At 39.2% G+C, this 23681-nt stretch overlaps 1 protein-coding gene across 1 annotated transcript in view; it reads right to left on the minus strand.

Annotated features, from left to right (window-relative positions):
- CORIN (corin, serine peptidase) overlaps positions 1–23681 on the minus strand; it is a 286147-nt gene that overhangs the window by 44346 nt on the left and 218120 nt on the right. The window contains exons 15-16 of the mRNA XM_061191367.1: positions 15814–15924; positions 14577–14706 (exon numbers count right to left, since the gene is read on the minus strand). Of these exons, the coding sequence (XP_061047350.1) occupies positions 14577–14706; positions 15814–15924 (241 nt within the window). The remainder of the gene's footprint in view (positions 1–14576; positions 14707–15813; positions 15925–23681) is intronic.

A 23681-nucleotide genomic window follows, 5' to 3' on the forward strand; every position in this document is an offset into this window, starting at 1 on the left:
TAGAGGAATTCATTTTAGATAGGAGGAACGAGGGCTCCTTCTGAATCTGGAAGTAGGAGACAAGGAAGCAGGTACTTAGTTGGATTTGGAGATGGGGAGAGAATTCAAGAGAATTCATCAAGAGAATTCAAATCAGACAATCAGCTAGTCTTTTCTTTTCAAGTAGGAGGGGGGCTCCTCAAATGAAGGTGTGGCGGGGGGGGTGGCAGGGGTGCATGATGGTGAGGAAAGTGACGTGTATATGAAATTGTTCCCTGGTGGAAGTATTTGGAGAAACACATCAAAGATAACTTAAAAAGAATGGCAAGCAGTGCTGAGGATTCAAATGAACCTGGTAATCTCGAAGTTGTAGTAGCATCAAGTCTGTGAGCTTAGCGACTTTCTTTTTTTGATAATGGAATGCCAAGTTTTTGTAAAAAGGGGGGGGGGCACAGGAAGGGAAGAAAAGTTAGATTCAGTGGCATCGAAAGAAAAATTATCACTTCCCCTGGTTATCGATTATTTTAAAACTACTGTCATTACAGAATAGAAAATAAAAGAAACAAAATCCTCCCCAAATCCAGTTATTTTAAAAAGAATAAAACCCTCTAAAGAGAAGACTTGAGGATAGAATAAGAACCAAAGGTTAAAAACAAAACAGAGTCCTTAATCATGGATGAAATCTAATCATTTGATTTAGAAACAAATGGCATAAACCCTGCCCATGCTTTAAGAAGCATCGCACAAGCTTTAATTTATTTAGAAACCTGAATGAACTGTTTTATATTTGAAGATGTCACAAAACCTACTGCAAAATGAGAATTCTTTCCTTCACCAAAATGAGGCTCTGGCTTTTCAGTAATCCCAGAAGTGCTGTATGCAGAGGCACAGTGGGATGGAAAATACAAAAATCAGAGGCCACACACACCACTCATGGTGTTTCTCTTGATACCTGCATCCTGAGAATTCCTTTCTGCAATAGAACAATCTGTGGCCTCCTAAATCCAGGCATTTTACCCGCAAAAAGCCAAAGGAAGATCGGCTTCAGATTTGTTATTTAATGAAATCATTCTTTAGGCAGATATTCACAGGGCAACAGGGACTTGCATGGGGACAAGTCAGCACAGGATTTGCACTGATGCTAAATAGGAAAATCATTGCAAAGGACGCTTCAGTCTTTCAACTCGAGAGGTCTCTTCAGTCACCTCAAGGGATATTTTTGCATTTCATTCATTAACCTCCAACAAGAAAGGCAATTTAGCCTGAATCTCTCAGTTACACCAAGTGGAAAATCTAAGAAATTCATCATCAACAAGAAGGCAGTATCATTACAAAAGTTAGTTTCCCATGAAATTCTTAAACCCTAGCATGCTTCTCATGCACAAAAATAAATCTTTCAGCCCTAGAAATGTCATCTTATGGCCCATTAAAAAAATATCAGTGAATCCATATGTCGGCTTCTGCCATTATACAGAATCTGAGCATCTGTGTGATTTCAACTTTTATTTTTTTCTTTAAATTTTTAAAATCATGAAAGTAATACTTATACATGGAAAAAACCCAAACATTATACAATGAAAAAATATCCTTCCCATCCAAGATGTATAAAAACCATCACTGTAAATAGCATTTGAGTATTCTTGCCAAGCTTTTTCTGTAGTCCTTGTACATACACCCCTCTTTTTTTAGTCTATACACATTGTTCTGTGTGGTGTTGATGATGTTTTCATTTAATGATTTATCTTGGAAGTCTTTGCATAATAATAGCTAGATAATAACAATGATATTATTATTATTAACTAATAACTATTTTCTGTAGGGCAAGCACTAAAAGATTAGTAACTTGTTTTATATTATTTAATCCTCTCAACAACTTTGTGAAGTATGCTTTATTATTATTCCCCATTTTGGAGATGAAAAAATTGAGGCAAAGCGAGAGTAAGTAATTTTCCCAAGGTCACACAGCTCTGGTATTGAGTCCCTTTGGTCTGACATCAGAGTACCACTTCTAACACTATGAACACTACGCAGCCCTCCTCTATTAAGGGCACACACCATGTTCTTTCCATAGCTGCAAAGTGTTCCATTATATGGATGTACATTTACTTTACCAATCCACTATTGAGGCTGTTTCCAATTTCTGGCTATAACAAAAAAGCAGCAGTTAATACTCTTAACCATTCACCTTTGCTTACATGCACACATGTGACTTGAGAATAAATTCCTAGAAATAAAATTATTGAATCAAAATGTAAATTTTTTATGAATTTCCCCTTCAAAGAGTAATGTCAATTTACAAACTTATCAAGAGTAGGTTTGTCTATACTTTTAAATTTGTATAACTACGTACATAATGTAAGTCATGCTATTAAAACATATCTGGAACTTAACTGCTCAAATTTTGTTTAACAGTTGGTGATGCATTTGACTTATCTTTTTCCATATTATATCAAGAGACAAATCCTGTTGGGTAGAGAGCAAAAGAGCAAAAAAGCATCTTGCTAGTGATGAAGCATCAAAGTCACTGTATCCTAAGGGAGTCTGAGCAGGGAATGCAGTCAGACCCAAATGCTTCTAGAGCAGCTATGAAATTATATACAGAGAAGGAAATTTAAGCAACAATCTACTCCAATGCCCTCTTTTGACAGTGCGAGAAAACTAAGACATAGACCCATCCCAAACATTTGAGGGGCCCAGAGCGAGAGTATAAATGGAGGCCCATATGTCTACATATTTAGATATTATAAATCAAGTTAACAAGCTGTTAAAGAAAACATATTCTATCTTCCCATCTTGATCAACATATCTTTTAGGTTCAAATATAGAATTCTTGGACTCCTTGGAACAGTGGTTTTCAAACTTTAGCATTCATTAGAATCAACTGGAGGGCCAGTTACAACAAAGATTGTTGGCCCCATACCCAGATTTCCAGGTTTGGTAAGTCTGAGATGGGGCCCCCAATTTGCCTATCTAACAAGATGCCAGGTGATACAGATGCTGTGGTCTGGGACCACACTTTGAAAACAGTTCACCGGGCTCCAGGTGGGCATACCTCTGGTGGGCAGACTCTTTGCCCCATGAGGTGAGGCACAGCTAAGGAGAAAGACCAGAGTGGTCCCTCTAAATCAGGGTTTCCCACCTTTGGCACTACTGGCATTTTATGCCAGATAATTATTTGCTATGTGGGGCTGTCCTGGGCACTGCAGGATGTTCAGCATCACCCCTGGCTTCCACACACAAAATACTAGTATCACCACACCACTCCTGGACTGACAATCAAAAAGGTCTACAGACATTTCCTAAAGTCCCCTCGGGGCAAAGTCACCGCTGGTTGAGTTCTGGGGTCCAGGGCAAGGCCCCTCTGCTCTGGGTCTAAAAGCAGTACTGCACAAAGAAGCAAGAGAATTTCGCTCAAATCTGCTTCTTGAAATGTGTGGCCGTAAGACACATATAAAAAATGTATAATTCCCCCATACCCACTGAAATGAGAAAATAGAACATATCTAGAATTCTGAAACATCCTGATATTTTGAAAGGAAGTCTATATTTTAAGGCTTAGGTGAACAATCAGATCTCTAGACGACTTGGCTTATTCTTATCTCACTTTCAGGTCACTTGGTGTTGAGTAACGAGGCATTTCATGCTTGTATTATAATTACGTAGGGGCTGCTTACCTAAAAAATGAAAGTCCGCACAAATTCCACAAAGCAAAGGGCTTCTTTACTTTTGTCAGCAAGACAGTAGTGCAGGACTTACCTAGACATGCCACACATTCCAGTGGAAGGACCAGGTATATTCTATGGCATCTATTCCTCGGGAAAGTCATGAGTCTTCAACCTCAGTACTGATGGTTAGTCTTGAAATACAAATGCCTTGTGTAGTGGATACATTATTTGCAATTCTAAATATCCTCCTCAGAACTTGGAACCTTTCTGTTAAACATTTCGTATCTGATTTCAAAAATCTTATCTTAAACCCTGTCATGTTATTGTCTCTGTTTGGTTCCTATAGTTTAGACATGTTAATATTAAAAGCTAGTTAAATTATTTTGCCAGGTAGAAGGAAGACCTAGAAATATTGACAGAAAGGCATCATAGGTTGCAAATAAACACAAGTGAACATGACCATAGAATCGTTTGTCTGGTTAGATAGCTCAGCTTACACTTTATACAGCAAAACTCCCATCAATAGAAATGTTTCAAAGAAGAGCATAAAGTCTGAGTTTATTTTTCCAGTAAAATAAGTATTTAAAAATATTTTTTATTGTAATCTTAACTGAAAATATATAATTTTATTCATTTATCTACCTCAAAGGTAGAGTATAATAACTGTATTAGGCCATGATTTACAGGTACAAGTGACAAAAACTATCTCAAAGAGAAGTTATAGATTATAAAATTAAATTATAGACTATTCATATTTCATTAAAAAATCAATGACATAATCCATTTCTAACATACAATAAATTGAAAACTGTAGCTATTAAATATATATTCTCATTCTCATATAAATTAGAAAATAAAAATACAGCACTATTTAAAATAAACATTTCATTAAAGATATAAAAAAATTAATCAATCATAAAATTAAAATGTCATTTGATCATTTACAAGATTTCAATCTTATATTGTAAAACAAACTCAATAAATGGTGTTAGGTTGTAAGTATATTTTTGAGCAATAAGTATATACCTCTTTCAGAGTATACAGTAGTCCAAGTATTTCCTTCTGGCTATTTTATCTTCAAAAAAAGATCCCATTTCTTTTTTGATAACTTGGAGGAAAACTTTGGGGACATTTTTTTTTTAATTTTTAAGAGACAGAGACAACACTGTCTTGAGAGAAACTTATTTAGTTGTTTAGAAAATGTTTCCTGTTTGTCTTTACCTTCTTTTAGTTTGTCAGTGTAAAACTAAAGATTACCAGTTTCAATTACAATATGCCATTTTTTATTCCACTAGTTCAGAAAGTCTTGGAACCAAGGTACAATTTATTTTTCTAACAGAAGCTTTGCTTCGTCAATTGCTCTTTTCTTCCTCATCTTGATATTATAGGCATAGAGAAAGTGCACCTTTATTCAATTCAAACTTTTAAGGCAGAATATGACTCTCTGGGTACATTACAAAATACATTACATTATAAAATAAAATATAATTCAAACTTCAGGGCTTTAAAAAATATTCAGTTAACAGTATTACACCACCAACAACAACAAAAATCAGTATTTTAGTACCTAAAATAGTGCCCGAATATCTGAATATCAAAAAGTAGAAATGGAATCAATCACTAAAGGGATGTGGATGGTCTTCAGGATGGCTGGTGCCAGGGGACCAAGCACCTTCACGACTCTCCATCTCTCATCTCCACTTCCTTCAGTCGGAGGGAGGAGGACGAGGTGGGAGGGTGGTTTTAGTGACCTCCAAGTGACTTTTCCACAAGCCAGGGGACAGGCTGTCTGCAGCTCTAAACTCAAATCCTTCATCTTTGTGACCAAAAAAGAAAGACGTCTTCTCTCCCCAGTACACTTAAAACAAAGCTTATTGAAAAACTTTAAGTATCACAAAACCAGTCACTGTAGCCCAGGAGTGAGGTCCTTTGATTAGTCCAGCTTGGGTGAGGTATTACCTACCCCTCTACCAATCACTGAGGCCAAGAAAAGTGGGTCATGTACAAAGATGGCAGCCCCCTTTTGGATCCCAAGGATAGAATGGGAAGTGAAGCAAGTCCCCAAAATGAAGGGATGCGGGTCCCAAAGGAAAAGGAGGGAGGCAGAGAAGCAACACAATAAATGTCTGCTACAAGTGACTTTACTTGAAATCTTTTAGTTCAAAAGATTATTATGCCTCAGAGTCAAGATCTACATGTTCTTTTGTTAGCTTTCGGAAGATGTAGGAAGAGTACAAGATTGGGTAGATATTAGACTTATGTTCATGAATGACACAATGGGTTAATCAGTGAGTGTTCAGTGAACTCAGTTTACTCATTGCCAAAGGAATATCACCCTGACAGAATTTAAACAAATGACACAGTCAGATGGACAAGGGTTAAAACTGACGATTAATAAGGTTAATAAGCTGGAACGGAAATGGAGACAACAAACTGGTGTTATATCAGATGGAGTCTCTCCCTAAAGGAGTTTTAGTGAGAGGAACAAATTACAAACATGTGAAAAAATAATTTCTGATACCAATAAGTGCTTTGAAGAAGACAGAGTAAGCAAATAGAGAGTACCTTGGTGAGTGTGAAAGCTGCTCCAACTAGGGTTGTCAAGGAAGACCTTTGTAAATAGTTGATATACAAGCTTAGAGACACGAATGATGAGATGGATGTGATCCTGTTAAGTTCTAGAGATCAGCCTTCCAAACAAAAGGAACTGTGAAGCCAAAGCTCCGGAGATGGGAATGAGTTTACAGCACTGGAATATCAGTAATAAGGTCAATGTGTCTAACATTTAGCGGACAAGTGGAGAGTGCTAGGAGATGGGGTCAGAGAGTGAGGCAGGGGCCAGATTATACTTTATAGGCCAGAGTAAGAAATTGGATTTTGATTCCAAACTGTAAAAATAAAATGAAAAGACCAGTGGAATTGGCATTTAGATGATATCATTACTATCAGTCCTGTCTTGGGGGTAAAATTCAAATTGCAGTAGATTTCAAAGAAAACATGAAGAAGTTAAGTCATCACCAGGAGTCTCTGGTGTAGTTCCAAAAGGGGGATGCTGCCATATAAAGACTTCTAACAGAAATAACACAGGTCTTTCTGGTTAATTTCTGATGGATTCTCAAGTTGTAAATCATGTTCTTACTTACCTAGGACCCATTCATATTCCTGCCAATGGCAATGCACTATGATGACTAGAGAATCTGATGCCCCCAAAGACTTTACAGAGATTGATTCTTCCCCATTCCAGGACCTTCTTGCTCACAATTAGCCCTGATATTTTTCGTGGAAAGGTGTGTTTTGACAATTCTGGAGAACCCATGGAAACCATCTTTGATTTTATAAATCCTGATGTGAATCTATTTTTTAATGGTGAACATTTTTATCACAAAATGGAATGTAAGAGAGTAAAAAAATGTGCTTAATCCAGGATCTAGCATAGTTTTATTCCAGTTAATAATGGTGAATTTCCCTACACCACTGAGAAGTTTCCATTTACTTTCATAAATTATTCATTAACCCAACTGACACAGTTTGAGATTCAGTTTGCTAACAAATAATCCGAATTCTTGGCAGAGCTTGCTGGTAGTGATCATGTGGAAATGCTCTTAGGACAACTGGTAGACTCACCTTGCTCTTGCTTATGAAAGCCTCATACCTAATGGTCTCATGAAAGACCTTAAAAAATATTTCCTCTTCCTTTAGGATGTAGCACTTTTTCAGGAAAATTATTCTTCCTTACCTCAGAACAGCATGTTCCAGAGAATTCTACACTCACACATTGGACTTTATGATTTTCTTCTCATCCAGGCACTCATTTAACTAGCAGCTTCTTGGGAATGTGTTAAGAAATTAATTTCCCATGCCCAAAACCACATGTCTGCCAGAGAAGCTACGAAGCTGCATGTGAAAGAAAATAACACTTCGTGGATTTGCTTCAGCTGACATCTACTTAGAATACGACAAGCATGTACTTATTACTGTATGACTTTTCAAAAAGTGAAAAACACTTAGATCATGGTCCTGCATGATGAATTTCCACCACCACCACCTCCTCACTGCTATCCACTTAAAAATCCTACAACAATAAGATCACAAGGTGATACTAAGATCTGCCACAAAACACCTATATAAAGCAATACTAAATGGGGTTTACGTTTAAGAAGCTGGTTGGCCACATCAGTCATGGCATTTTTACTGAAGAACTGGGTGCCAGAGGGGATCTACTCCTAGTACCCAAGAGATCTCTTGCACTTGCTTGGACTTACATGCTAGCTCTGTATTTTTCTGCGACTTAGCAAAGTTCCTTGGCCTCTCTAATCCTCAGTTTCCTCGTACGTAAAGTAGAAATAACAATACTACTTGTCTTATAGGATTACAATGTGGATAAACTGAGATAATACTTATCAAGTACTCAGAACAGCCTGGCACATAATTAAGGTTGGCCATTATTATTCTGTGTAACCTATTCTGGGAAATAAATGAAGAATCAAAAAATATATACAAATGATATACAGCATTGTAGAATTAAGAGGGATATCATGTAGTACTGATTTTTTAAGTACCACAGGAAATTCAGGGGCAAAAGAGGTCAAGGAGATGAGAAAGTCTTCGCAGAAGTCATGAGGCTTGAGTGAGGCCCTGAAGAATTTGGATAGAGAATGTAAAAACAATGCATCTATGGACACAGAGGCAGAAGCAGGAAGGAATGTGTCTACAGAGCACAGATAAAAGACCAGACAGTACACAAAGAGAGGAGGAGAATGTACAAGGATATGAAGTTGAAGAAAGACGAGCTAGTTTACAGTGGGCCTGCCAGTTGGGAAACTCATTTGGTTAAAAAAAAAAAAATGTCAAATGAAAAAAGACCTTTGACAGAAAATGATTTATTTCTGCCTTAGTCCATTCAGGCCTCTATAACAAATTACCATAGACTGGGTGGCTTATTAACAACAGGGATTTATTTCCCATAGTTCCAGAGGCTGGAAGTCCAAGGTCAAGGTAATAGCAGATTTGGTGTCTGGTGAAGGCCCATTTCCTCAGTCACAGACAGCCATCTTCTTGCTATGTCATCACATGATGAAAGGGGAGAGGAAACTCTGTGCGGTCTCTTGTATAAGTTACTAATCCCATTCTTGAGGGCTCCATTCTCATGTCCCAATCACCTCTTAAAGGCCCCGCTGCTTAATACCTTCACACTGGGGGTTAGGATTTCACATGTGAATTTGGGGGGGATATGAACACTCAGTCTATAGCAATCGAACATGATGTTTGTATTACAGCAGGTGGGGCTCTATTAGAAATTCAGTCATGGGATAGTGAGAGCTTTTAGGGAAACGGAGGGACCAAAGATCTCCTAACCCTATTTCCTTCACCAGTCACTGCTCATCCTTCTTTGCTTCTCTTTTTGTCAAAATTCCCCCAAATAGTTCTACACTTACTGTCTTTTCTCTCTTCCTACTATCACTTAGGCGTTTGCCCCCTCACTCTACTGAAACTGCTCACGTCAATGACATGCATGTTGCTGAAACCAACAGTCATTTTCAGTCCTCATTTTACTTCTCAGCAGCATTTGATAGAACTGACCCTCACTTCTTCCTTTATATGCTTTCTTCAATTGTCTTTCAGGATACCACATACTCCTACTGCACTAGTTGTTCTTTTTCATCTCCTTTGGCTTGCTGCTTCTCTTCTCTGATCCCCTTAATGTTAGGGCTCAGTCCTTGATCTTCTTATCTTCTCTCTATATATTCCCTCTCTTGGTCACCCAGATCAAAAAATGAACAATATCATTTTTGAATACACTGAATGCAGACCATCAAAAATATGAACAAGAACAAGTGTTGGTGAGGAGATGGAGAAACTGGAACTCTCATGCATTGCTGGTAGTGTATAAAGTGGTGTGGCCTCTTTGGAAAACAGTTTGGTAGTCATTCAAAAAGTTAAACATAGAGTTACGACTTGACCCAGTAATTCTAGTCTTAAGTATACACCCAAGAGAAGTGAAAACATATGTTCACACAAAAACTTGTACATGAATGTTCATAGCAGCATTATTCATAAGAGCTAAAAAGTGGAAACAACAAAAATGGCCATCAAATGATGAATGGATAATCAAAGTGTGGCTCTATCTACACAATAGAATATTATTCAGCCATAAGCAGGAATGGCGTACTGATACATAGTACAACATGGATGAACCTTAAAAGCATTTTACTAAGTGAAAGAAGTCAGACAAAAAATATTTTGCATGATTCTATACGTGAAACGTGCACAATAGGCAAATCTATAGAGACAGAAAGTAAATTAGTATTTTTTAGGGGCTGAAGAGAAGGAGAAATGGAGGGTGACTGCTAATGAGCATGGGGTTTCTTTTTTGAGTGATGAAAATGTTCTGGAATTAGACAGTGATGATGATTACAACTATTTCGTGACCATACTAAAAACAACTGAATTGTACACTTTTAAACAGTGAATTTTATGGTATCTGAATTATATCTTAATTTTTAAAAAAACAACTACAAGGTTTTGAACTTCCTTTCCATGGTTTACATGTACAGGACCAGCAACCTGGGCTAGACTGACTACTACAGAGGACTGAATCTGTCTCCGAGCATCATGGAAGTCAGTCAATAAGGAAACCATCCTGGATTAAATAGTTCTTACATGACAAATGAAATGTGAAGTTAGAAACTTTGTCCTGGGAGTACATGTTTGGAAAAATTACAATGTAAATCCTTATATCAGGGACTATTAGGTAATATAATAGATACTCTCTTTGCGGTTTTGCCCAAGACACAGAAACATTCTTTGGAAGGATGTTTCTTCTGTTGACAAACTCTAAACGATTAGGGCATAAAATAAAATTGCAACTAACTCTACAAAGGAATTTTTGCCAAAATAGTACAGCCTATTTCCAGATGATCTAACTTTTATAGAGATAAGCTTATGAGGCCAAGAGACACAGAGAATCACATTCCCGTAGACCAACTTCCTCAAATACCAGATGTCTCAACTGAGCATTTGGCAAGTATTAGAGGGCAGTCTAAATTCTGATTTGTACTGTTGATTAAATAAATGTCCATATGTTTCTGATACTGGACACGTAGGTAGCAAAGTCAATATACTGTCATGAGAATTTAGGGGCTTGATTTATACCCTTGTCTAATCAAATAGTCATCATACTTCCAGCTGGGGTGAACTCTAGAGATACCTGCAGATGGGGGTAAAATGTTTTCAGATTCAGAAGAGAACTCTGAATCCTCTCATTTGGACAAGCACTTAGTTGACAGCCTAGCATTTCTGCTGTTAGACATGGAAAGCATGATTTAGGTCTGAAAAACTCTAAGTGCAGGTGTTTTTAATCAACTGCTTCTATCGTGAAAGCATCTCAGTAGAATCCCTGCAAAACACGTCATTTGGTGTAGATCTGCATTTTAAACAAACTAGCTCCAAAATATACCCCCTGAAGTAGCTGAGTGATCTATTTGGAGTTAAGGTATGTTCGTTTTGGATACAATACTACAGTGCTTTTCTCTTAAATGTTTACTGAATGAATGAATGAATGATTTAAAGAATTTATATTAGAGTATCAAGATAATATGTCTTCCCCACCACGTGGGGAAGCTCTTTGATGATGTTATTCACCTGTGCATCCTCCACACAGCGCCTACTCCTGTACAAGACCCACAAGCTGATGCTCAAAAAACAAGGAGGAAGATACTGAATAGAATTAGTTGGGGTTGTTTTTTCAACTTCAAGTTTTGGATGCAGAGTATGTTTGACAGTATCAAGGCAGGTCCATGGAGTGGACACTCCACTCCAGAAGCTAAAAGAGGACAACTCATCCCTCTCCCCTCCCTCTTGCAGCTGGAGTGTAGGTCAATGTCTAGTCATGGCCAAAGAGACCCTCCTATTAGGGACTTTGAATGTGGAAGAAATGACTCAAAGGTGCAGGGTTACTTAGAGTTAATTTGAAGCACCAGTGGCAGAACTGTGAGTCTGCAGCACAGCAACTGGTCTCCAGGGACAGTGGTGACAGCAGCTTCCTAAACATCCCATTGCCACAGCAGGAATTTGGCCTCGTCGTGCCCATTTTCTGTGTTCCTGCCCCAGCCTGGTTCTCCAGATTTCTGTCAATCCATGAGCCACTCACATAAACTAAAGAGTAAACTTGCAGGCAATCCAAAACTACAAAAACACTAAGGTTACCTTTTGTACTCATTTACTTCGAAGGTGAATCACTTCTTACCCATTAACTTAGTCAAATAACAGTTATGGTTTTCCAACCATACTGCTCTCTCAAATTTTCCTAGCCCTCCTATGAAATAGAGTTATCTTTAAAAAAATCTAAACGTCTATCTTAGATTTTAAATATCTAAGATATTGCAATGACATTTTCCCACTATGTTAAGGAAATGGAGCAAAGAGATTTTTTTTAAAAATCCAATATGCACACAGTAGCCAAAGGTAGAGACCACTGAAATGGAGGAATTCATCAATGGATGAATAGATTTAAAAATATGGTGTATCCACACAATGGAATATTATTCAGCCATAAGCAGAAATAAAGTACTGATACATGGATGCATGAAAACATTATGCTTAGTGAACTAAGTCAGATAATGGTGATGGTTGCACAATATTATGAATATACTCAATGCCACTGAATTGTATACTTTAAAATGGTTAAAATGGTGAGTTTTATGTCATGCATTTTACCACAATAAAAAATTTAAGTCCAATATTCAAAAAATTAGAAGAAATATAAAGTAGAATATTTTAAACATGATCCATTCCATTTGCAACAGAACAAGGTGGCTTGTCAAAAGAATTTTCTGGTTATAAAATTTTTGTAGTTCCGATGCTCCTTCAGAACTCTCAGTGGAACTATCTGTCATTACATAATCTAGTTTTCTTATTAAGTAATAACCTTGTTGGGAATGTAAATTGATACAGCCACTATGGAGAACAGTATGGAGGTTCCTTAAAAAACTAAAAATAGAACTACCATATGACCCAGCAATCCCACTACTGGGCATATACCTGGAGAAAACCATAATCCAAAAAGAGTCATGTACCACAATGTTCATTGCAGCTCTATTTACAATAGCCAGGACATGGAAGCAACCTAAGTGCCCATCGACAGATGAATGGATAAAGAAGATGTGGCACATATATATTAATGGAATAAAGAAGATAAAGAAGACGTGGCACATTATATATTAATGGAATATTATTCAGCCATAAAAAGAAATGAAATTGAGTTATTTGTAGTGAGGTGGATGGACCTAGAGACTGTCATACAGAGTGAAGTAAGCCAGAAAGAGAAAAACAAATACCGTATACTAACATATATATATGGAATCTAAAAAAAAAAAAAAGGTTCTGATGAACCTAGAGGCAGGACAGGAATAAAGACGCAGACGTAGAGAATGGACTTGAGGAGGCGGACACAGGGAGGGGGAAGGGTAAGCTAGGACGAAGTGAGAGAGTGGCATGGACATATATACACTACCAAATGTAAAATAGATAGCTAGTGGGAAGCAGCCGCATAGCACAGGGAGATCAGCTCGGTGCTTTGTGACCACCTAGAGGGGTGGGATAGGGAGGGTGGGAGGGAGATGCAAGAGGGAGGGTATATGGGGATATAAGTATACGTATAGCTGATTCACTTCGTTATACAGCAGAAACTAACACACCATTGTAAAGCAATTATAGTCCAAAAAAGATGTTAAAAAATATATAATAAATAAAAAAAGAGTGAGATGCAAAAAGAAAAAAAAAAAGAAATAACCTTGTATCTGGTGAGAGGAAAGCAAAGCTCCTTCAAAAAACTTTTAATCTATCTCTGATCACAGTCATACCCCTTTCATTTAAACACAATAAGGAAGTGGTGAAAATAAAGTATAATTTAATCGATCTTGGCAAATATAATTTTTCCACTGTGGCAAAGTTTAAAACTCTCTTATTATATCATCAGTTACTCAATTTTCCAAAGATGTGGGACTTTACATGGGAAAAATGGGCTGAAGAGGCTGGTATTTACGTAATTCTTCAAACTGGGATAACAAAAATGTGCTGCCAGTTGCTTTCCCATAATTGGATGGCTCATTACTGTAAAATTATTTCAGGTTTGCTCAGTAGAATCCTGGGAAGTGACATTTACTCAATTTTTTATTCTAGAATTTTATAAATCCTTTATCTTTTATTTCCATCATTTCTATATTTCCCCCAAATCTCACATCCATCATTGGTAAAAGAAAAAAATATATGTGTGTGTTTATAAGTATAAACACACACACACACTCACATATATATTCTAAGACCTTTCAATTATTGTTTTCCAACCCCAATAGAACTAGAAAAGAAAACCTTGCACCAAGAATCCAACTTTAAAAGTATTGATTTCAGTGTGTTTGTATCAAAGCCAGAGTGAGTGGCTTTTCATTCTAAGAAGCAAAAATGGTGAACTCTTTCCTAATTTACATTTCCTACATTACACAGGGTAAATTGAAATACCAGCAACTTCGAGATCTATTTCTCAACTTATTAAAAAGATTTGTGTTGCTTAAAAAGGAATTTTCAATAACCTCTTGGGGGCGGGGGGGAATCGCAAGATTTTCCCATCCAGTTTCCTCAGAGGAAACCATCTTAATGCTTTTATAAGTAATAAAAGCATTTCATTTCAGAAGTCCTTAAAATACAATGACTTCATTTACTTTTAGAGGCTTTATCAAAGTAGGTTTTCAGAAACCCGCACTCTTGAGAGCAGGTGCCTGTAATCAAATACAGTCCTCTCACCTGATCCATTTCCCGTGCTTTGGAGGGCTAGGTTTGAGAGCACGAACTCACTCTGCATTCATAAGGAAGATATTACTGCCAAGTTCCATGAAGCCCTCTGAGAAATTCATCAGGCCTACAAACTACTGACCTTACCCTAAACCCATCTGCTTGCAGGCCAGCTGACTCAACGTCTCCTGCCAACCATCCGCACACACGTGGTGTTCCACGGCAGATCTGTGAGCGGTCAGGAATGACGAGGAGTTCACATTTGCAGAGAGGGTCACTGAGGGGAAAAAAAGGGGGGGAAACCCTAATTTAAAACATTTCTTCTCATGACACCAAATGATAACATGCTTTTGCTTTACTTGCAGACATTCATTTTTATTTCTTTTAGCTAAGAACCATTTGGTGAGTTCTTACCCTGTGCCAATCACTGATTGCCGTATTGCGGGGGGGGAATGGAAAAATGAATTAGATGTGTTCTCTGCCCTCCAAGAACTAGAGGCTCTGGTGAAAGAGACAGGCAGTTCTTAACTTTTCATTATGAGTTACAAGACGGCCACAGGCAGGTCCCATTCCCATGAGTTTACCCAAGGACTTGCAAAATTAGAAGGAGCTAGTTGTAACTTCATTCAAATCGTTTCCTTTCAAGAAAGGCTGTGAGAATGCAAGTGTGTGAGAGGGATGTTAATTTCGGATTAATTTGGCATATGCACTAATTCCTCTTTTATCAAAGAGCATCCTCTGTACTTCATACACCATAGATTGTTTGTGGAAACACTGTACAATTAATGACAATATACATCATAACCGTGATTTGGCCAGATGATGCAAAGGACTGAAATAAGAGCCAAGGGAATGGAAAGAGGGATGAGTGTGGGACGATAGAATGAATCAAACTCAAGATTATAAACTGCAACACTGGGATACTGGTGAGAGATGCCTTTAAGTCCTGTCCATGTAAGGGAGTAGACAGAAGTCTCATCTGGATCTGGAGCGAGAGTGCAGGGAAGATGGAAGAGCCACCTCAGTATCCTTTTCCAGGAGGTGTCAATGATACAAGAATGACTGACTATTGATCATTTATTATGGGTGATAATAAAGAGTTTTTTAAAAATTATATTCAAATGAAAAGTTATATCGTCAAAACAATTTGAACCCAAATATTTTTACATATAAGATAGACATTTCAAATAAAGAAGTAACTTGTGGGGAAGTGTTCTGTGAGTTGGAAATATCATGTACAAATCACCACTGGCAGCTTTTATAATAGTAAAGCAGAATAGATGAGCTTAGTTAGTAAGATCTGTGAAACCAGTTAGGATTCGTTTAGCTCAAATGGCTGCCAGGCATTAGAGCACAGAGCAGATGGCAGAAACAAGCGGCTCACCACAGTCCCATTCGTCGGAACTGTCTATGCAGTCGGCTTCGCCGTCACACCACCGGTCACGTGACACACACTCGTGGCTTGCACATTCTAGCTCATCATCTTGGCAAAATGCTGGCAAGGGAACAAGAAGTGAGGAGACAAACATTTGAGGAATGAATGGGATTATCACTAACGGGCACATCACGGTGTGCCAGCAGGAGCATCTAAGGAAGACAAGAGGTGGTCACACCAAGGCCTCCAAACAGGTGTCAAGACCGAAGAGCAGAACTGGTAAAAATCTCAGTTCTGAGAGGTCTATCCATACAAACAGCAAGCATTTAAACAGAACTACTGTCTCCAAGTGACGAGATTCTCTAGGTCTAGCTACAGGACTGAAGAAGTGGTACCCAGAGCATCAGAAATACCAAAGATTAGAACATAGGGCTAAAATCTGAAGTGGCGGGAGCAGAGCACTGGCCATGAGCGGACTGAAGTCACCCTAGGATGAAAACCAGCTCTGTCCACATTTGTGGGTAATTTTATTTTTTTTAATCTCTAATATTAACTGACTCTCAGAGTCACACACTAATTCTCTCTTGGGTTTTTAAAAACTATGGCAAAACTCCTTGATTGCCTACCTAGCATCTATTATTTTTCTTCCTCCCTTTTTAAAAATGTATTTATTTTTTATTGGGGTATAGTTGCTTTACAATATTGTGTTAGTTTCTGCTGTACAACGGAGTGAATCAGCTATATGTATACATATATCCCCTTCCTCTCGGACCTCCCTCCCACGCCCACCCCCATCCAGGTCACCACAGAGCACCAAGCTGATCTCCCTGTGCTCTACAGCGGGTTCCCGCTAGCTATCTATTTTACACATGGTAGTGTATCTATGTCAATCCCAACCTCCCAATTCATCCCACCCCCCTTCCCCACCCCCTGTGTCCTCCTTTTTTAAGGGAATATGAATTTATTCAGGCCCGCACAACAGCCCCTGCTCCACAGCAAGATCCTGATTCGTTTAAGCAAGACATGGCATTTTTCTGACTACAGTTTTTTTTTCTCTGAGTACAGTTATTAGTCTAGGAGTAAAGATGGGATCCGAGATCAGGGTCTTGGCCTATGGTTTTGTAGGTTGTGCTTTCCAAGGTAGTTCCTGCCCAAACCCTGCTGTCCAGGCCACGTGTCCTAGCCTGAAGGAAACAGCATCTTTTTCTAATTGGTTCATCCTAAAGATGCTTCTTTTTGAGAGGGAGGGGCAAGATGGCGGAAGAGTAAGACGCGGAGATCACCTTCCTCCCCACAGATACATGAGAAATACATCTACACGTGGAACTGCTCCTACAGAACACCCACTGAACGCTGGCAGAAGACGTCAGACCTCCCAAAAGGCAAGAAAATCCCCACGTACTTGGGTAGGGCAAAAGAAAAAAGAAATAACAGAGACAAAAGAATAGGGACGGGACCTGCACCAGTGGGAGGGAGCTGTGAAGGAGGAAAGGTTTCCACACACTAGGAAGCCCCTTCGTGGGCAGAGACTGCGGGTAGCAGAGGGGGGAAGCTTCGGAGCCACGGAGGAGAGCGCAGCCACATTGGTGCGGAGGGCAAAGCGGAGATTCCCGCACAGAGGAGCGGTGCCGACCAGCACTCACCAGCCCGAGAGGCTTGTCTGCTCAGCCGCCGGGGCGGGCGGGGCCTGGGAGCTGGGGCTCGGGCTTCGGTGCTAGCCGGGAGGGAGTCCGGGAAAAAGACTGCAGCTGCCAAAGAGGCAAGAGAATTTTTCTTGCCTCTTTGTTTCGCGGCGCGCAAGGAGAGGGGATTCAGAGCGCCGCCTAAACGAGCTCCAGAGACGGGCACGAGCCGCGGCTATCAGCGCGGATCCCACAGCAACAGGGACGCAGAGGGAAAAACGGAGAGATTCCCGCACAGAGGCTCGGCGCCGAGCAGCACTCACCAGCCCGAGAGGCTTGTCTGCTCACCCGCCAGGGCGGGTGGGGGCTGGGAGCTGAGGCGCTGGCTTCGGTCGGATCCCAGGGAGAGGACTGGGGTTGGCTGCGTGAACACAGCCTGAAGGGGCTAGTGCGCCACCACTGGCCGGGAGGGAGTCCGGGAAAAAGTCTGCAGCTGCCGAAGAGGCAGGAGACTTTTTCTTGCCTCTTTGTTTCGCGGCGTGCAAGGAGAGGGGATTCAGAGCGCCACTTAAACGAACTCCAGAGACGGGCGCGAGCCGCGGCTATCAGCGCGGACCCCAGAGACGGGCATGAGACGCTAAGGCTGCTGCTGCCGCCACCAAACAGCCTGTGGGCGAGCACAGGTCATTCTCCACACCGCCCCTCCCGGGAGCCTGTGCAGCCCGCCACGGCCAGGCTCCCGTAATCCGGGGACAACTTCCCCGGGAGAGCGCACGGCGCGCCTCAGGCTGCTGCAACGTCACGCCGGCTTCTGCCGCCGCAGGCTCGCCCCGCCTCCTCCGTACCGCTCCCTCCCCCCGGCCTGACTGAGCCCCCGAATTAGCTGCTCCTTTAACCCCGTTCTGTCTGGGCGGGGAACAGACGCCCTCAGGGGACCTACATGCAGAGGCGGGTCCAAATCCAAAGCTGAACCCCGGGAGCTGTACGAACAAAGAAGAGAAAGGGAAATCTCTCCCAGCAGCCTCAGAAGCAGCGGATTAAAGCTCCACAAACAACTTGATGTGCCTGCATCTGTTGAATACCTGAATAGACAACGAATCATCCCAAATTTAGGAGATGGACTTTGGGAGCAGGATATATTAACTTTTCCCCTTTTCCTTTTTTTTGTGAGTGTAGATGTGTATGCTTCTGGGTGAGATTTTGTCTGTATAGCTTTGCTCTCACCATTAGTCCTAGGGTTAGGTCCGTCCGTTTTTTTTTTTTTTTTTTTTTTTTTTTTTGGCTTAAAAATTTTTTTTTTCCCTAATAAATGTTTTCTTAATAATTTTTTCCTTATTTTCTATTTTTAAAAAAAATTTTTAATAAGTTTTTTCATATTTTTTATTTTAAAAAATTAAAAAATTTTTTTTCTTAATAAATTTTTTCTAAATAATTTTTTTCTTATTTTTAGTATAAAAAATTAATAAATCTATTTTTAAAAAATTAAAAAAAATTTTTTTTCTTAATAAATTTACTCTTAATAATTTTTTTCTTATTTTTTATTATAATTGCTTTATTTTATTTTATTTTATCCTCTTTTTTTCTTTCTTTCCATTTTTTCTCCCTTTTATTCTGAGCCGTGTGGATGAAAGGCTCTTGGTGCTCCAGCCAGGCATCAGGGCTGTGCCTCTGAGGTGGGAGAGCCAACTTCAGGACACTGGTCCACAAGAGACCTCCCAGCTCCACGTAATACCAAACGGCGAAAATCTCTCACAGATCTCCATCTCAACATCAAGACCCAGCTTCACTCAACGACCAGCAAGCTACAGTGCTGGACACCCTATGCCAAACAACTAGCAAGAGAGGAACACAGCCCCATCCATTAACAGAGAGGCTGCCTAAAATCATAATAAGGCCACAGACACCCCAAAACACACCACCAGACGTGGACGAACCCACCAGAAAGACAACATCCAGCCTCATCCACCAGAACACAGGCACTAGTTCCCTCCACCAGGAAACCTACACAACCCACTGAACCAACCTTAGCCACTGGGGACAGATACCAAAAACAACGGGAACTACGAACCTGCAGCCTGTGAAAAGGAGACCCCAAACACAGTAAGATAAGCAAAATGAGAAGACAGAAAAACACACAGCAGATGAAGGAGCAGGGTCAAAACACACCAGACCTAACAAATGAAGAGGAAATAGGTAGTCTACCTGAAAAAGAATTCAGAATAATGATAGTAAGGATGATCCAAAGTCTTGGAAATAGAATAGACAAAATGCAAGAAACATTTAACAAGGACGTAGAAGAACTAAAGAGGAACCAAGAAACGATGACAAGCACAATAAATGAAATTAAAAATACTCTAGATGGGATCAATAGCAGAATAACTGAGGCAGAAGAACGGATAAGTGACCTGGAAGATAAAATGGTGGAAATAACTACTGCAGAGCAGAATAAAGAAAAAAGAATGAAAAGAACTGAGGACAGTCTCAGAGACCTCTGGGACAACATTAAACGCACCAACATTCGAATTATAGGGGTCCCAGAAGAAGAAGAGAAAAAGAAAGGGACTGAGAAAATATTTGAAGAGATTATAGTTGAAAACTTCCCTAATATGGGAAAGGAAATAGTTAATCAAGTCCTGGAAGCACAGAGAGTCCCATACAGGATAAATCCAAGGAGAAACACACCAAGACACATATTAATCAAACTATCAAAAATTAAATATAAAGAAAACATATTAAAAGCAGCAAGGGAAAAACAACAGATAACACACAAGGGCATCCCCATAAGGTTAACAGCTGATCTTTCAGCAGAAACGCTGCAAGCCAGAAGGGAGTGGCAGGATATACTTAAAGTGATGAAGGAGAAAAACCTACAACCAAGATTACTCTACCCAGCAAGGATCTCATTCAGATTTGATGGAGAAATTAAAACCTTTACAGACAAGCAAAAGCTGAGAGAGTTCAGCACCACCAAACCAGCTTTACAACAAATGCTAAAGGAACTTCTCTAGGCAAGAAACACAAGAGAAGGAAAACACCTACAATAACAAACCCAAAACATTTAAGAAAATGGGAATAGGAACATACATATCGATAATTACCTTAAATGTAAATGGATTAAATGCTCCCACCAAAAGACACAGACTGGCTGAATGGATACAAAAACAAGACCCATATATATGCTGGCTACAAGAGACCCACTTCAGACCTAGAGACACATACAGACTGAAAGTGAGGGGATGGAAAAAGATATTCCATGCAAATGGAAATCAAAAGAAAGCTGGAGTAGCAATTCTCATATCAGACAAAATAGACTTTAAAATAAAGACAATTACAAGAGACAAAGACGGACACTATATAATGATCAAGGGATCGATCCAAGAGGAAGGTATAACAATTGTAAATATTTATGCACCCAACATAGGAGCACCTCAATACATAAGGCAAATACTAACAGCCATAAAAGGGGAAATTGACAGCAACACAATCATAGTAGGGGACTTTAACACCCCACTTTCACCAATGGACAGATCATCCAAAATGAAAATAAATAAGGAAACACAAGCTTTAAATGATACATTAAACAAGATGGACTTAATTGATATTTATAGGACATTCCACCCAAAAACAACAGAATACACATTTTTCTCAAGTGCTCATGGAACATTCTCCAGGATAGATCATATCTTGGGTCACAAATCAAGCCTTGGTAAATTTAAAAAAATTGAAATCGTATCAAGTATCTTTTCCGACCACAACGCTATGAGACTAGATATCAATTACAGGAAAAGATCTGTAAAAAATACAAACACATGGAGGCTACACAATACACTACTTAATAACGAAGTGATCACTGAAGAAATCAAAGGGGAAATCAAAAAATACCTAGAAACAAATGACAATGGAGACACGACGATCCAAAACCTATGGGATGCAGCAAAAGCAGTTCTAAGAGGGAAGTTTATAGCAATACAAGCCTACATCAAGAAACAGGAAACATCTCGAATAAACAACCTAACCTTGCACCTAAAGCAATTAGAGAAAGAAGAACAAAAAAACCCCAAAGCTAGCAGAAGGAAAGAAAACATAAAGATCAGATCAGAAATAAATGAAAAAGAAATGAAGGAAACAATAGCAAAAATCAATGAAACTAAAAGCTGGTTCTTTGAGAAGATAAACAAAATTGATAAACCATTAGCCAGACTCATCAAGAGAAAAAAGGAGAAGACTCAAATTAATAGAATTAGAAATGAAAAAGGAGAAGTAACCACTGACACTGCAGAAATACAAAGGATCATAAGAGATTACTACAAGCAACTCTATGCTAATAAAATGGACAACCTGGAAGAAATGGACAGATTCTTAGAAATGCACAACCTGCCGAGACTGAACCAGGAAGAAATAGAAAATATGAACAGACCAATCACAAGCACTGAAATTGAAACTGTGATTAAAAATCTTCCAACACACAAAAGCCCAGGACCAGATGGCTTCACAGGCGAATTCTATCAAACATTTAGAGAAGAGCTAACACCTATCCTTCTCAAACTCTTCCAAAATATTGCAGAGGGAGGAACACTCCCCAACTCATTCTACGAGGCCACCATCACCCTGATACCAAAACCAGGCAAAGATGTCACAAAGAAAGAAAACTACAGGCCAATATCACTGATGAACATAGATGCAAAAATCCTCAACAAAATACTAGCAAACAGAATCCAACAGCACATTAAAAGGATCATACACCATGATCAAGTGGGGTTTATTCCAGGAATGCAAGGATTCTTCAATATACGCAAATCAATCAACGTGATACATCATATTAACAAATTGAAGGAGAAAAACCATATGATCATCTCAATAGATGCAGAGAAAGCTTTCGACAAAATTCAACACCCATTTATGATAAAAGTCCTGCAGAAAGTAGGCATAGAGGGAACTTTCCTTAACATAATAAAGGCCGTATATGACAAACCCACAGCCAACATTGTCCTCAATGGTGAAAAACTGAAACCATTTCCACTAAGATCAGGAACAAGACAAGGTTGCCCACTCTCACCACTATTATTCAACATAGTTTTGGAAGTGTTAGCCGCAGCAATCAGAGACGAAAAAGAAATAAAAGGAATCCAAATCGGAAAAGAAGAAGTAAAGCTGTCACTGTTTGCAGATGACATGATACTATACATAGAGAATCCAAAAGATGCTACCAGAAAACTACTAGAGCTAATCAATGAATTTGGTAAAGTAGCAGGATACAAAATTAATGCACAGAAATCTCTTGCATTCCTGTATACTAATGATGAAAAATCTGAAAGTGAAATTAAGAAAACACTCCCGTTTACCATTGCAACAAAAAGAATAAAATACCTAGGAATAAACCTACCTAAGGAGACAAAAGACCTGTATGCAGAAAATTATAGGACACTGATGAAAGAAATTAAAGATGATACAAATAGATGGAGAGATATACCATGTTCTTGGATTGGAAGAATCAACATTGTGAAAATGACTCTGCTACCCAAAGCAATCTACAGATTCAATGCAATCCCTATCAAACTACCACTGGCATTTTTCACAGAACTAGAACAAAAAATTTCACAATTTGTATGGAAACACAAAAGACCCCGAATAGCCAAAGCAATCTTGAGAACGAAAAATGGAGCTGGAGGAATCAGGCTCCCTGACTTCAGACTATATTACAAAGCTACAGTAATCAAGACAGTTTGGTACTGGCACAAAAACAGAAATATAGATCAATGGAACAGGATAGAAAGCCCAGAGATAAGCCCACGCACATATGGTCACCTTATCTTTGATAAAGGAGGCAAGCATATACAGTGGAGAAAAGACAGCCTCTTCAATAAGTGGTGCTGGGAAAATTGGACAGGTACATGTAAAAGTATGAAATTAGAACACTCCCTAACACCATACACAAAAATAAACTCAAAATGGATTAAAGACCTAAGTGTAATGCCAGACACTATCAAACTCTTAGAGGAAAACATAGGCAGAACACTGTATGACATAAGTCACAGCAAGATCCTTTTTGACCCAGGTCCTAGAGAAATGGAAATAAAAACACAAATAAACAAATGGGACCTAATGAAACTTAAAACCTTTTGCACAGCAAAGGAAACCATAAACAAGACCAAAAGACAACCCTCAGAATGGGAGAAAATATTTGCAAATGAAGCAACGGACAAAGGATTAATCTCCAAGATTTACAAGCAGCTCATGCAGCTCAATAACAAAAAA

This window comes from Eubalaena glacialis, chromosome 5 (assembly GCF_028564815.1).
Source record: "Eubalaena glacialis isolate mEubGla1 chromosome 5, mEubGla1.1.hap2.+ XY, whole genome shotgun sequence".
NCBI lineage: Eukaryota > Metazoa > Chordata > Mammalia > Artiodactyla > Balaenidae > Eubalaena > Eubalaena glacialis.